A 16188-nucleotide genomic window follows, 5' to 3' on the forward strand; every position below is an offset into this window, starting at 1 on the left:
TTAAATTATTAACTTTTTAGCACACATATCCCACTATTTATTTAGTAACACGTGGTGTATCACTTCGTGTACTGATCACACTGAAAAATCTCTTGTCACCATACAATCATTTTCAGGCCTCAATAATTTGGTTAAAGGAGAGGCGGCGCAGAAGAACTTGTACATTTGCAGAATGCATTCATTGGGCCCCATATGTTGCCGACAGTTTTGCCTTGAGAAAACCAGAGCCCATTATTGGCCCAACAAATTTTTCAGTTGCCTGAGATGGGCTATTATATGGGCCTTTTTGGGCCAAATTTTTATATGTGGATCCCAATTTCTGGAGTTAGGATATACCTACATCCTCGGGATGGTACAGTGGCGTTATGAACCAATAATACGATGTCATGTGTTTTAAGTTACTCACATGACATCACGTTATTGGTTTGAAACACTACCACCTTCCCATCCCAGTTTCATGTAAGTCCTTCATTTTGTATGCCAAAGAGAGGGTTAAAGGAACATCAACAAGAAAAGAAATTGAGATTGGAATATGAAGCAAAAGAATAAACAAATTTGTTGTTCCCGGAAGGGCCATAAACACAACGAAAGCGGTCAACCAGCTCACAAACAGCTCACAAAAAAACTGAACCAACAATGTTAAAAGAGATCAAACCGGATCACAAAATTTTCAAGAGTCTAACCCCGAACTGTTTTGAATTGCACGATCTAAAGCTCGGTGTCACATAAACGAATCATCAGTCCTGAAACCATTCTTCGAGCAAAAGGAATGTAACTCAGGCTGTACCTGAAACAGTTCAGCCGTATATAAGTTGTCTGGGTGAGCCATTAGTATCCATATTATGTTTATAAACTAAGATGTTACAAGGTAGACAAGCTGGAAGTTTTTTCCAGATGGGTGACATGGCACAAAGTGCAAATAATATTCGGCTACTTTGACATTGAATTCGGAAAAAGCACAGGGTGCATACCCTTTTGCATTTTTTCACCGAAGTGGAAAATAAAATATGGTAAAATAGGCGAACATGAAAGGGGAACTTACCAAATAAGGGCGCAAATCTCACATATGATTGCAATTATTGTTAAAATCTTGCTACGGATCTGCAAGATGACGAGGTAAATGTCAAGATTTCAATTCAGTCCAATAGATCAATGTATTCGGAAAGATCCAATAATCATGTACTGTGATGATAAATTGACATGTGTAGTGGGCACGAGCCAGTAAGCGGGAGGCTGTGAAGACAAGAAGTTGAAAGAAAGGAAGAGTCAACCAACATAACCACCTTGCTAGCATCACTCAGAAACACAATATTTTAGTTTATACATATTGAAGGTGGATTGTTGGACAATTGTGGCCATTAGGGATGAAAAAGTGTCGAATCAGGAACCGCGTGGGCTCACATATATACAGTATAGAAGTTAGAACCATCTCCCTTTAATTACCACGACTTACTGAGAATCAGACCCCAAAAAATATCCGAAGTTGTAGCTTTCACTCAAATTTCTCCATAATATCATAGGATAAAGATTTCATACTAACCAAGAGAGCGCAAATGAGTGCTAGAACAACACATCCAAGGTAAATAGCTGTTGCAAACACTCGAACAGTATCAAACATCATTCTCAATTGTCGTGCAGGGCCAAACAGGAAAGCTGTGCTGCCAAACAAGAATACAGGTTAGCATCTGAACGACTGTGATGAATTTTAGTCAAACTCAGTCGGAGACACATGCACAAGAAAAAAAAGGTAATTTAAACAAGCTTGAGGAATAACAGTAGAACTAATGCCATCACAAACCGATTCATATTGACCTACCTTCCAACTGCCAACAAATTGCCGAAGGTGAACAAAACGGCAAATTTGATGGGTTTGGCAAAGACAATCATCGACTGCCAAAGAAGCAAAAGTTGTAAGGAAATGAAGTAACAAAACATCGTAAGCAAAAGTTACTTTTCTCATAATTAAGTTGCAACTCCCCATACTTGGTTGCATTATTCTCCCAGTATTACAAAATGGAGATGGAAAGTTCCTCTCATGCATAACTAATCATACAAGAAACCGGCTTTAGCTGAACAAGAAGCAGAAACGAGTTTAAAATCGCCCGATTCGTGCCCATGAATAGAGCTTTCTTTCCTTATCAACAACATTCATGTCGAAAAAGAAATTAAATTCCAATATAGTGAGTGTACATACACAATTACATATTAACTCCACCCTGAAACTCCAACAATTTCACCAAAACACAATGAATCATATGTCGAAAAAACCAATTTCCAATTTCTCTCCCACTATATATAATTCAGTACACCAACAATGCACATTCAAAACAAAATTCAGTAAATAATAAGAACAAAAATTAAAAATTAAATACATAGAGCCTGGAGGGGTGAAGAATTCACATACCAGGAACATACAAAGCATCCCAGCCAAGAAACAAGCTGCAAACGCGTACATTCTCTGATCAACTCAAAAACCCACATACCCAAAAGCAATGTCAAGCTAAAAACAAAGAAATATAGCAAAAATCACACTAAAAATTGAAACTTTATTTGCTATATAAATTGGAACCTGAGTAGCAGAGAGATTAAACAAGCCCTCAGATTCTTCATCCAGTAAGCTCTCTCCTCCCTCTTCATTGTCTCCGAGGACAGATTGGTTCAGCTTCCCCCACATTTTCCCACAAATTAGCCGATATCCCTTCTCTCTCTCTCTCTCTCTCCCTCCCTCCCTCCCTCTCTATCCCTCTCTCTCTCCTCCTCACTCTGCAAGTTTCAACGGCTTCGAGGAGCTTTACAGCCTGCAGCACAAAATACTGAGAAAATTCGGGGTTTTATTAAAAAAACAAAAGAAGAAATTAAAGGGAAATTGCTCAAAGGACCAACTTGATTTTTCACTTTGTGCATTTACACCACCAGAAGAAAAATTAAGGTCTCAAAATTAGACCTTCGTCTAATTTTTATTTTGCTAAATGAGCACACGACTTGCATGTAAGCCCTTTTTAGAGGTCATTTTTTCTCTCATGCATTCCCAAGTGCAGTGACGTTTTTGTCAAAAAAGATTCTCCTATTCTTGTACATATAATATTACATACAAACCTATTCCCCGCACAAGTTTTTCATCATTTTCTATACAAAAATTCTAAAACAAATAAACATATGATACACAATCGATAAACTTAACAGTTGTGTTACATTTTCTATAAACTCCTTAACAAGAATAAACTTATAAAACACGGGTCAGAGACTTGTGAATCGATGAAAATGGCCCTCAAAAATTACCCTCGTACAAGTCAGGCTCTCATATTTGACGAAACTGTGGATGATAAATGTCTGGGCGGTTGATTATAAAACTTTTCAGTTTGAAGGGTAAATTCACAAGAGTCAAGAAGTTTAGTACCTTTTTTGCAATTTCTCAAGAAAATATTCCTCTTTTCAACGGCCAGGTGGCAGGAGCAGTGTTACTTCTGCAACCGCCTTACTGTAAAATGGCCTCCCTCAAACGATGATAAAACGCTGTCGTTTGCGTATCACCGGTTCCTTCTCACTCTAAAAATTTGGGGAGAGAGAGAGAGAGAGAGGCCCAAAGCCCTAGCTCCTCCGTTTGGCAGAGAAGATGTCGTCGACGCTGCTGGAGCAGACACGTGCAGCTCACGAGGAGGTGGAGCGGCTGGAGCGGCTGATAGTGAAGGACTTCATGAACGAGCCGCCGTCCAGCAAGGACCGCTTGTACCAGGGCCACCGCGTCCGCCAGCTGATCGACACCATCACCTCCACCACCGAAAAACTTGTACGTATTATTCCCTTCCGTTTCTTCACTTCCTACACTCTGTGGGATTGCGACTGTACGGAATGTGTGTGGATTCTTTGGAATTTAGGTTTTTTAATTGCGGAAACTCTAGGGCTAGGGTTTATGATTTTGACTGCGAATTGGGGGGTTTCTGTGTGTGTGTGTTTTCAGATTGAGATCTATGAAGATAAAGATAATGCGAGGAAGGACGAGATTGCGGCTCTCGGAGGCCAGACTGCCACTGGCACCAACGTTTTCAGCGCATTTTATGATAGATTGAAGGAGGTATTTCTTTCTTTCTCTTCGTTTTGTCTGTCGATTTTGTTGTATGAAAAAGTTAATAGTTTTGATAGTAATGGTGTTTACTACTTTGGGGATTTTTGAAGTGGGAGCTTTATTCATTTAAGGTGAGGCTTGTGTCGAAATCTGTGTTTTGCGTGTACGAGTGTGCGCTTTGCGTTCTGATTTTCTAAAACGAGAAGTCCGAGTACTTGGTAGTTTATCGATGAGTATCAATTAGTAGGTGTGCCTTGGATTTTAAGTTTTTTGGTGTAATGTTTGCCATACGTGCAGATTCGTGAGTATCACCGAAAGCATCCAGTTGCTCGTGTTGTTGATGCTAATGAGGAAGAAGAAGCACTGCTTAAGGAGGAGCCTCAAATCGAGTTCAGTGGAGAGGTCACTATCTCTCTCTCTCTTTCCCTGTCTCTGTGTTTATTTCTCTGTATCTATCTCTATGTGTATGCATGCCTGTGTAAACTATGCTTGAAGTTACAAAGACGAGTGAACTTAGATTGATTCAGTTATTTTGCTTCCACACAAGATGTGGAAATATTGATCCGTAAAATGCTACTTCTTTGTTGTTTGTTTGTTCCTGTTGACAGTAACTGTGTAGTTAGGCAAATAATACAGAAATGGGTATATCTGGTTATCATCTTTGTTTATTCAGGTTATTTAGTTGTTACATTTATACTTTCCTATCCTTTCATTAATTTGTTTAGTTCTGTTTTTAGGAAGCTTTTGGACGATACCTTGACTTGCATGAACTATACAACCAGTATATTAATTCCAAATTTGGAGAACCTATTGAGTACTCTGCTTACCTTGATACTATTTCACAACCACAAAAGATTCCTCGCAAGCTGAAGTCGTCAAGGTGAAGTGTTATATTATTTTCTTCCACCGTTGCTTTTAATTCATGTACATGAAATTTGGGAATGACTTTGTTTTATTTTTTTCAGGCAGTACAGGGAATATATGGAAAATCTACTCGCATATCTGATATATTTTTTCCAGAGGACAGAGCCTTTGCAAGATCTTGACAGGATATTTTTGAAGGTTCATATCAATACTATCTTCTTTACTTGTATTAGTGTGATGCAACAGCATCAATTTAGTCTTGTTCTTATAGGAAAGTGAATCAGAAATATATATTTATCATTCTTAATAGTTTCCAGTTATGAATTTTCTTAGGTTTGAATGTAATAATTCACTAGTACTCTAGTAAATTTGCACGAAATAATGATAAACATCGCAGTTGAGCATACCTTGTTATATTTTAATGATTTGAAGGCTTGAATTACAATTGACCGTAGTAGTAATTCATGTTATACATGGGTGTTAACAATGTTAACAATCTCTACGAATGTGTGTGTATGTATGAAGCCAATTTATCATTGTTACCTTTGTCTTTGTGAACTTAATGTTTTTAGTTGAATGGGCTTTTGTAAATACATTTATGCATGATTTGATATAATTCCATGGTATCTATGAACCTGGACTGTGGTTGGATTTGGAATTTTGAACGATGGAATTTTTTTTTTGGTAGGTTGAAACTGAATTTGAAGAGCAATGGGCAGATGGTAAGGTAAAAGGATGGGAAAATGAGAAGCAAGAAAATGGGCATGTTCAAGATCAGCTTACTATGATTGATCTTGATTATTATAGCACGGTGGAAGAACTTATGGAAGTGGGTCCGGAAAAGCTAAAGGAGGTAAGGGTGACATTTATGACCTAAAGAGAAAAGTTATTGCCAAATATTATACCTTAAATGCACACAGCTTGAGGTAAAAAGTTACTAAATAATGATTATTAAAAGCTCCAAAGTAACTTGTTAATGAATACAAATGTTTTAGTATTAGTGAGACATAAGAAGGGAATGGGAAAAGTGGAGAGGAGTTAGGGAATAGGGTTTCGTTCTGTCTTCATTTTAGAAATTCAAAATCGATAGTTACCAGAATTACTTGCGCAGTCTTTCACATGTGTTTGAAAATGAATTAAAAATTCTTGTAATCAATAAATTTTGTTAGATGTGTGTGGAATTATAGAACTAGAACGAATTTAATGTCACCCAAAAAAATATAAGCCAAGTTCAATACTATGTTTAAAACACATCTTAAGCGAGCTCTATGTATTTGTTTCTTACAAAATACAAAAGAAACTTACCTTGTATTATCTCTTTAATTTTTCTTCCAGGCACTAGCATCATTAGGACTGAAGACGGGTGGTACTGTTCAGCAGCGTGCAGAGAGGCTTTTCCTTACAAAGGTGATTGTTATGTAACTTTTTCTCCGAGAAAAGTGGCCTATATTATATGTGCTTGTACATTCTCTGTTCTTGTTGTGATGGGGATCAATAAGACTATTAAATTAGCCAGAAATCAGGATGCCCTAGCTTACCCAAATCATTGCACTGCATGCATTGTTAATGATGTATTATCCACAAATATGAATCCTTATGGAAACCTGTCTGATAATTTGACATCCTTTTCACTGTTTCTGATAAAATTTCCATTCCACGTATTACTTAAATCTCTTTGTTTATGTTACGCAGGACACACCTCTGGAGAAGTTGGACAAGAAACATTTTGCCAAAGGTTCGCATGGTGCTGAACAAAATGGGGCTGCTGCAGCTCCACAACAAGTTGACAATTTAAAAGAAATTGCTTTATTGGAGGCTAAAACGAAAAAATTATGCGACTTACTGAGTGAGGTTGGCATATGTTTACTAATTTTCTACTCTCACATGTTTGTGTCTGTAGTCTGTTTTTAATGGCCCACTTCTATTGTTTTTGAGTTTGAATATCAGTGCACATTTACAAAAAATAATCGGTGGAAATTGTGCAGGCTATTGAAAGAACAAGAGACAACATCATGAAGAAACAGGCTTTGACATATGAAGAAATTGAAGCAGAACGTGAAGAGGTAAGAAATCACCCCCTAAAGAAATATGCTGACATCAATGAAACCATATGGTTAGTTTTCTTTGTTGGATCACATTTGTAGTGGTTTTGTAACAAATGCTTTGATTGGGTTTTTGATTCCTCACAGGAAGAGACGCAGGCCGATACTGAAAGTGATGATGATGAACAACAGATTTACAATCCACTGAAATTGCCAATGGGTTGGGATGGGAAGCCCATTCCGTACTGGCTGTATAAGCTTCATGGTCTTGGTCAGGTAAGCTAATTTTATTTTGCAGAATGATTTAGTTCTACATATGTTCTTGTTTCCCGCTAGGATGTGAATCATGTTACTTCCAAGGTCCCTGGGGACTATTTTACGTGTGAGATTTGCGGAATTAAAGGTCAGGTGATTGCAACTCTATCCATGCATTTCAGGAATTCAAGTGTGAGATTTGCGGGAATTACAGTTACTGGGGACGTAGAGCTTTCGAGAGACATTTTAAGGAATGGCGCCATCAGCATGGTATGCGTTGCCTTGGCATACCGAACACCAAGAACTTCAATGAGATCACATCAATTGAGGTATATTCTTTTCCGAATAATTCGCTAGCTTGGTATTTTACAGAAGTCTAAACCATTTCACTATGCAGGAGGCTAAAGAACTCTGGAAGAGGATACAAGCACGACAAGGTGTGAACAAGTGGCGCCCGGATCTTGAAGAGGAGTACGAAGACAGAGAGGGTAACATATACAATAAGAAGACATACACCGATCTGCAGCGACAGGGACTGATTTAAAGAATGCAGCTGTTTGGTGTTATATCATTCTTTGCTTGACGTTATGTAATGATGCGGAGTGGGGTTGTGCCAACCTAGCCATAGTCTCTGGGTTGCAAAGCGGTTGAGAGGGGGCCGGTGAGATTGTAGGATTTTTGTAGCGAAGAGTGACGAAAAGTATAAGATCTCGATGTTATGTAGCATTTGAAAGCACATCAACCCTTCTACTGCCGCTAGAATCTGTTGTGTATATTCTATCTTTATGGAGTTGCTTCGTGTTTTTTTCGCTCAGTCTGACCCTCGGTTTGATACTGAGGTGATTCTAAAAGAAGTGGCTATCAAAAAAAGCTGGGAGCTTTTTAATGTTTGGTAAACATTCAGCTTCAGTTTTTTTTCACAGTTTTGGGTGAAAAAAAAAAAACCAAAAACACAAATCTACAAAACTCAGCTTTGAAAAATCAGCTTTTTTTCTTTTCAAAAGCACTTTTATTAAAAAGTTTATCACTCTTCTGTTTTATTTTACAGCTGCTTATTCTCACAGCACAGCAGAAAAATATTTTTTCAAAGCACAACAATACCGAACCAGCTCGGGATGTTTTAGTTGCATGTGAGACCATGAGCTTGCTCGTGCTCGTGCTCGTGTTCGCGTTAGATGTTAATGGAAATCATAGAGAAGGAATAGATGTGGTTTCTCCGAATTGCTATCACTAACAAAAGAGACGACAACTTGATAATTAAACTCGGAACAATTGTTATTTAACAACTTTCATCGAAACCAGACCGTGTAAAAAAGAGTGCAGAACCATTTACCCCACGAAGGACGAGCAGTCTGGAGTCGACGTATGTTCCACACGCGAGCTTCGACAAATCGAACATTTCAGGCGGGACTTGTATTCGAATTTCTTGAACTACATTTCCTGCGCTATTGAGATTTTTACTCAATGGATCACCGAGATTCAGTGTTACATCATCAACGCCGCTTGAAAGGAGTTTTGCCACTGGCAGGCTTGACGGAGATTCCTTAAATGGGAGTGCTTTCCTCCACTTTCCACCTGATAATTTCTGAGCAAAGGCGTCGCGAGCATTAGATGGGCTGAAGGAGAGTTGTCCTGTGCTATTTTCTTCTTCCTTGAGATATAACCGTCTCCCGGCCATTAATCTAAATAAAGAGTTTACTTGCAGTTTCCCCTCTACACCAGTCTTGTCATGGGGCCAGTTCTTGCCGGTCATGACTGTGAAGCCAATGTCAGAGGTAAACGACAGGTTCATGTTCAACTTCGATATGCTTGATACAGTTAGGTGTACATGGCCAATGAGGACTTGTTCAGGAGGTTGCCGAAAGGTTAAACCAATGTGCCTTCCAGTACAGTACAACAGACGCCACTTTCCTGGCAGCAATTCCAGCCAATTCTGCATGTTCAAAATATACAAGAAAAAGAATAGAGTGAGGATAATAAGAGGCGAGAGTATGGAATGTTGTCGAGCAATAGCCAAGCAAGAGACACGTGAAAGAACACATAGTTCACTACCTTTGGCCTTGAATGAGGATTTAGCATCTCCATTAACTCGATGAAGTGAGATAGCCTGCTACGCTGAAACATAAAACTATACAGTCAAGTAAATTTCCCAATCACCAAGTTTCTGCATTCACAAATTATGACAACGAGATTTACTCACTCAGTGACTCGTATGAAAAAAGTTCATATATGTTGGAATAGAAACCATATACCTGAGGCTGGCCGTAAATATATTCTTCTGAGATTCGCATTGCAGTTGAGCCAAGTCCCCATCTGATGACATCAATGGATGGGACTACCCGCCACCGAGGACCACATAGAAATGGGTGTGTAAGAGCATCTAAGCAACTGTGAAGCATTTTAAAAGGATAATTGTATTTGGAATTAGTTCTCTCCATAAGAACACTTCACTTGAAGAGTATCTGCCTCACATATGAACCGTTGCATACCTTACTCTTTTAGAAGGTTTTGTTGCTAGCAACAAGGATAAAAGGTTCCACCCTGCACCCCAATTCCTATCAAGTATCTGCAAGAAAGATAATAAACGAAAAGGCTTCACCAAAATGGGAAGGGGTCTTGAATTCACAGTAAGTTGCACTGAAGGCACAGTACTTACTTGCAGTCCAGCATTTCCAGATGAGGAATTTCTATGGAGTATTTGCAATAAAAATTCACGCAAGCATGAAGGGTCATTTCCCTGAATTTGCACAATTGATAAAATTAGGCGTTAGAATCCATCAACCAAAGACCAAATTAGGAAAAGTTTGCATTATACCTTTGTGAGAAATGACTTGAACTTTGCGAATATAACAGGATCCATAAGTTCCTGCAGCACCATTTTTGCCACCATGAATCCAAGACATCTGTGCAACACGTATTGAACAAAATGAACATTCAGATCCAGCAGAGCAATCAACGTGAAACTTCTTACAAATATCTCTTTGTCATCTCCAAATTGTACCTCATGTCAAATGCAATCATCATTTGTCGCCTATCCAAGTTATTATCCATAGTTCCATCTGGGCGATCCTCATAAAAGTCAGCAGCACTACCTAATATTCCTACCTGATAGGAGAGAAATTCATTACACATAAAAAAGATTCATAAATAGGAGGGAAGTGTTCTTATCAGATTACATATTATAGATCACGTAACTCGTTAGTATCTATAAAAAAACACTGGAGCTCACTTTAATGTGTCTATCCACTGGACTTATGTGCACGTTCTCCAGCCTCAATTCCGTGTGGGCAAGTCCATGGCTGTGCAAGTAGTTCACCTGAGTTGAAATAAGCATTTGAAATATCAAAATCCATCATTTTCTTGACCGAAAATAATAGGCACTCATTACTAAAGGAATCATACATACTCCGATTAAGAGATCTCTCATCAATATTCTAGTCATTCGTAGTTGCCGAGAAACTGCAGATCCTCCAACTGTGTCATCTCCCACTTTTCTAACAGATTCCTTGTCCAATGCAAGAGTAGCCTCCAAGGTTGGGAGCCAATCCGATTGTTGTAGCCAATGTCTTAAAGAAAAACTACCATGATACTGCAACAAAAAAAATATTTATCAGTTCTCTCTGTGTTAGTAGATCAGATGATCAAATGATTCAGAGAAGAAAGTTTTCAGGTCTACTTTGTTCAACCCACATGCTATCTAAGTAGAATTCATGATACAAAAGGGACATACCCCATGGACCAGAGTGAATGAGGAACGACCACTACTTGTAGCTGAAGAGATGTAACCATGCACTTGCATTGAATAAGAATGGTACATGAGTCTACGACGAGCTAACTTCTTTAACACCTGATGACATCAATGATTCAATAGTAAAGAATTAGAATCGAATAAAACGGAGCCTTACATAACAAAGTATAACAATTTAACGCGTCCACAGACCTCTATTGCTCGTCTACCCCTACGCTGAGCACGAACACTAGTAAGACGTCGAAGTACAACTTGTGTATTATACAAAGGGCTGCAATTTCATAATACGAATCATCAAGATTGATCTTGCAGAAAAATGTCATTATCAAAACAAAAGTAAACTTACCTATCAGTATCCTTTACTATAGCTTCAAAAACTACTTCGCCTGCCTACAGAAAAAAAAGCTCGGATCATTTAGACAACAACGAAATCAACGGATCACAGGTATAACAATAGCGCTTGCATAAAAGTACAACCGCTTCATACCCGACCACCAAGGCCAGCACTAACACGGTCAAGAATCTTGAAATCAGAGATCTTGAACCTTATGACATGCCCTGAATCTTCCTCCACAGGAACAGACAAGTCACTTGGAGCATTCTCCTCCATTTTCAGCGATGAACAACGGACTCCCAAACACGGTCTCCTCTTCCAATCCGATGTCTTTCCAATGGTCCGCATAAGGCTCGGTCTGATCAGTCTTGTCGACAAGTTTCCACTAACACAAACTACTTCAAAACTTTCAAAACTTGGACTCAAGCCAACCCCACATAGCGCCATTAATCGAGCTTAAAACGCCACGTAACAAAAAAGAAGATGATATCAGTTTCTGAAACTTCTCAATTAAGAAGCATGTTGGAACACAACCTTTAATTAATAAACTTCTATGATCAAGTACTTCATACCGTTCCGGTTTAATCAATTGGTTCCATAATCCAACTCAATTAGGTCCGAATTATTCATTTCCAGCATTACTTTTCTTTCCCGTTCAATTTTCTCACCAGCCAAACAAAACAAGTTCCAACACAATTCTTCCTCAATCAATCATAAAAACTGAAGATTTCGAAAGAAATCAAATCGAAAAGCGCATAGCTTTCACATTTTTCAATTCCAGCTCCCCAAAAGAAACTGCAATCTTCGAAAACTAATTCAGCTCCAATTAAACTAAAAAGTCATTTTTCTTGACAGTTATTGTGAATTAAGTAGAAGTCCGGCAAAACTATTGAATCGAAACCAAAAAGTTCCACAATTTTATGAATTTTCTCAGCAACCAAACACTCAAAAGCTACAAAATTTAAGAGGGAAAATCCATACAAAGGAGCGGAATTTCGCAGGACTTACCGGAAAATATTGAAAAAGGAGGCCACGGCGGTGTTAACTGTTCCTGAGAAATGAAGTTGTAAAGGAGAGGAAGAGAGTGTATGTATATATGTATGTATAGGTGTATGTGTATATGATTGCGAGCTTGAGGAGGAAAGCGGTGCGCGCGTGGAGGAGGAGAGTTGCGTGTGCGACAGACTGGGCGAAGCGTTTCGCCATGGGTTTGTCGCACGTCTACGTCCCGCCCCTCCGAATATCTTGTGGCTTTCGTCTTTGTTTCATCGCGGCCGTTCGTTAATGTATGCCGATCATGAAACGACGGTTCTGATTCGATTGAATTTAATCGGCGTTGGAATCTAAGTTTAAGCAGATGTGGACAACCTCGATGTCAGTTTTTTGTTCCGTTATTGAAGTTATAATAGACCTAAAGTAATACAAATTATATGAGAAAAGTTTGAGCTCGATTTGGATACAGTGTTTGAAATTTCTTAAAACGGTCATTATTTTTGTGAAAATATTGGAAAAATCAAAGAAAAATTTGAGAGGATGAAGTCTAAACTTAATAAGATTTTGGAGAAACTTTTAAATTTCGGCTAAAATCGATAAATTTTGTCGATACTTATGAATTCAGAAATATCAGTTAAATATCGACCAACTGCCACATGACATTCCTTAAATTTCATTTTTGTCACAGCCCGTCCCGGAGGTACTGTTGACGGGAATATGAAATGGCGGGAATGCCCTTGTCGTTACTAAGGTACGTGTGTGAGATTTTATTGGTTTAAATATGATGCAAGGGTATTAGAAAATATTTTGAAAGATGGATTTTGTTATGTATGATTAGGATGAAATGGAGGGTGTGGATTAGTTTGGACCACACAAGACCTCCCTCTCTCCCTCTCCTTCCCCCGTGCTTTTCCTGTCTCTGTCTCTCTCGACTTCGCACCCACACACACACCCATCGTAAGGCACACACCCAAACCCTCCAAAAACTCGACGGATCGAGGCAAATAAGGTATGTATCTTCATCGTCTCGACGTCCTGAGTTCATTGGTACTAGTTTTAGGAAGTGAAACCTTCGATTTCACGTGGATCCCGAACCTCCATTTTTGAGGTACTGTTCATGCAGTCGTTAAATGTCGCGTTTCAGGGAATTTCAAGCTTGTGGCGAGCTTTAGGAGGTCCTAAGGAAGCTCGGGAACGTTCGTTGGAGAGTTTTGGACGTCGGGATCGTGGGTTTCAAGGTTGGCCGAATCTTTGGTTTTTGCAAGGTGAGATTTCTTGGTTTTTAGGCCCTAAAACTAGTCCAACGTGATAATACACTCTTAGGGCTTCAAATTGGTATAAAATTCGAAGAAAATGGGTGAAAAACGAAGGAGAATAAGGAGTTTGAAAATCGGCCAGAGGTTGGCTGGAGTCCGGCCGCCGGAAAAACCAGTCCGGCGAGCCTTTGGAGAAGATGACACGTGCGGCGCGTGTCCTGCGCGTGGCCGCGCGTAGGGCCGAGCCCTAGCCGGCGCGTGAGGGCGCGTGGGGAGTCCAAATTGAGTTCTAAAAATTTCTCGACGCTCGTGACGTCGAGTAGGTCAATATGGTATATTCATATACCCAAATTGAGCATCGTATGAGAAATTATTTCGAATTATTGGTGATATGTTTAAAATTAACGTTTTTATAGTTATTTCGCATATAGGTGAGACGTATCACGAGGACGACCGCATCCAGGGACGCCACGGGGGTTACGACCCGTCGACTTATCAGTAAGTGGGCAGTTTTGTTTTCGTATTACCTTTATACTATTGATTTTTCCCAGAAAATGAATTTAAGTGAAAATATGTTTTTAAATGCCATGCATAGAATTATTTGAAAATGTGAATTGTTATATGAATTACATGATTGATATATGATGCATACATATTGCATGGTGCTGTGGAGGCACAGGTAAGTCAGGTGAGTTCATTTATTCATTGAATTATTTGATGTTGAGATAAATTGAGCTCATAATCTGCACCCTAGGTGTTAGTGCTTATGTTATTCACCACACCGCATGCTCGCCTTGGATCCAAGTAGGTGGATGTCGTACAGACCATGTGAGGGTTCCGACATGCCAGTCGTACAGACCATTAGAGGGGTTCCGACTGGTGAGTGACCTTAGATATGCGCGCTGATGATATGATGAGAGAAGCACTAGAGCGTATTTTTACACCTTTCATCGTATAGACTACCTTACGTAGTTCCGAGTGATGTGCAGAGTAGGGCCGTACAGGTCACTGTGGTGACTCCGGCTTAGTGGGATTTGAGCTATTGAATTAATCGTATAGGACCAACTGCAGGGTCTCCGATTGATTCCTTATTTCACCTGATTTATATTTTGATTTATGGCATGACATGGCATGTTTTCTTGAAAATGTTAAAGATTTGGGATTTAAGTTTTGAGATTTTATATGGTTATATATATTTCTGGGAAAGTATACAGGTTTTTACGGCGAGGGGATATAATTGTTTTAATGAACTGTTTTGGAAAACTAAATTGTTTTACTGACCCACTCAATTTTGTTTTGCGTCCCTCCAGGTTCTAGTTTAGCGGTGGTTGGCTCACGAGGTTTTTTCCGGCTTTCTGACAGACTTTCGACATGTAGGACTCACCTGAGGGTGATGTATCTTATTTTAGTCCTACTTGACTGCAGTTAACCTATGCTCTGAACTTATGTGTTTACCCTATGACTCGTCTGGTTATGTTTAAGTTGGTTTGAATTTCTGCTGTTTAATATTGTTTCCGCTTCCGTGTCGTGCTTATGGTTACGTCACGCCTACGTGACGGCCAGCACACCTGGATCCTCCGGATCGGGGTGTGTCAATTTTAAATGTCCATGTTTTTAGCACATTTCCATCATTTACAGCGAAAACAATTAATATGTCCATCAATATTTTCATAAATTTACATATCGGGTTATGTATAAGAGTGTGGCCAACTAAAATTTCTCAAACACTCGGGTCATCTTTCATTGTCAAGTTAATTTCATCTTTTCATTATACAATGATATTAAAGGTAAGAGTGTGGCCAACTAAAATTTCTCAAACACTCGGGTCATCTTTCATTGTCAAGTTAATTTCATCTTTTCAATATACAATGATATTAAAGGTTAGGAATTTCCAAAATCACGATCACAAGATTCCTAGAATATTCTTACGTCGATGAATAGTTCTGCTGGGAGGTTTGGCATGTTGAGTTTCGAACTTGGGACTTGGGAGGGCAGCTGTAATTTTTTTTTTAATTTCACCATTTTTTTTTCTTTTTAAATTTGTGGTCTTCTTTGTTGTTGGTATGTTAAGCATTTTAGTACACAACTTATAATTTATTTGGATGTGTTTTTAAAATGACTGAAAATGCTTTTAGATAAAATGTTTTTTGATTCCAAAAGCACTTAGACCTAGTTTGGGAGTGAGGTGCTTAAAAAAAAGCACCCATGAAAAAAAGCTGTGAGGGTTTTAGGTGTTTGGTAAACTGAAAAAAAATGGCTTATTTTGGAAGCTGCTGTGAGAATAAGCTTAAATCAAAGGAAAAAGCTGAAGCTGCTATTTGCAACTTTGGAAAAATGGTTTTTTTTCAAAGCACACGGAGCTACAGTGCTTCTTTAATGAAAAGACCCACTATTTGACTGTTTTTTTTTTCCAAAAGCACTTTTATAAAAAAGTTTACCAAACACTCTGCTGATTTATTTTACAGCCGCTTATTCTCACAGCACAGCCGCTTATTTTCACAGCAGTTTTTTTTCAAAGCACAGCAATACCAAACCAGCCCTTAGTGCTTTTTGCAAGAAGCACCAGTTATGTGCTTCTTCCAGGAAGCACTTTAAGTGCTTTTCCATAATTTACTTGCATTTTTACTAAGGAT

At 38.8% G+C, this 16188-nt stretch overlaps 3 protein-coding genes across 3 annotated transcripts; 1 reads left to right on the plus strand and 2 right to left on the minus strand.

Annotated features, from left to right (window-relative positions):
• Positions 1 to 511: 511 nt before the first annotated feature.
• LOC103443799 (uncharacterized) lies at positions 512 to 2807 on the minus strand. Its single transcript, XM_008382698.4, has 6 exons — positions 2570 to 2807; positions 2405 to 2458; positions 1817 to 1890; positions 1541 to 1658; positions 1043 to 1101; positions 512 to 787 (listed from the first exon to the last, which is right to left on the minus strand). Exons 1-6 carry the CDS (start codon positions 2672 to 2674, stop codon positions 709 to 711), a joined length of 489 nt encoding a protein of 162 aa, XP_008380920.1. The 5' UTR covers positions 2675 to 2807; the 3' UTR covers positions 512 to 708.
• A 637-nt stretch (positions 2808 to 3444) lies between these two features.
• On the plus strand, positions 3445 to 8038 carry LOC103443790 (splicing factor SF3a60 homolog). The gene is made up of 12 exons (XM_008382689.4): positions 3445 to 3787; positions 3959 to 4072; positions 4361 to 4465; positions 4801 to 4943; positions 5029 to 5125; positions 5616 to 5780; positions 6263 to 6334; positions 6620 to 6778; positions 6913 to 6990; positions 7117 to 7245; positions 7407 to 7553; positions 7622 to 8038. Exons 1-12 carry the CDS (start codon positions 3614 to 3616, stop codon positions 7766 to 7768), a joined length of 1530 nt encoding a protein of 509 aa, XP_008380911.1. The 5' UTR covers positions 3445 to 3613; the 3' UTR covers positions 7769 to 8038.
• A 417-nt stretch (positions 8039 to 8455) lies between these two features.
• LOC103443780 (probable plastid-lipid-associated protein 14, chloroplastic) lies at positions 8456 to 12623 on the minus strand. The gene is made up of 14 exons (XM_008382679.4): positions 12315 to 12623; positions 11460 to 11761; positions 11319 to 11362; positions 11165 to 11243; positions 10955 to 11071; positions 10631 to 10813; positions 10454 to 10540; positions 10226 to 10329; positions 10040 to 10127; positions 9881 to 9961; positions 9714 to 9790; positions 9477 to 9612; positions 9277 to 9339; positions 8456 to 9157 (listed from the first exon to the last, which is right to left on the minus strand). Exons 2-14 carry the CDS (start codon positions 11751 to 11753, stop codon positions 8504 to 8506), a joined length of 2007 nt encoding a protein of 668 aa, XP_008380901.1. The 5' UTR covers positions 11754 to 11761; positions 12315 to 12623; the 3' UTR covers positions 8456 to 8503.
• Positions 12624 to 16188: the final 3565 nt, after the last annotated feature.

This window comes from Malus domestica, chromosome 01, assembly GCF_042453785.1.
Source record: "Malus domestica chromosome 01, GDT2T_hap1".
Taxonomy (NCBI): Eukaryota; Viridiplantae; Streptophyta; class Magnoliopsida; order Rosales; family Rosaceae; genus Malus; species Malus domestica.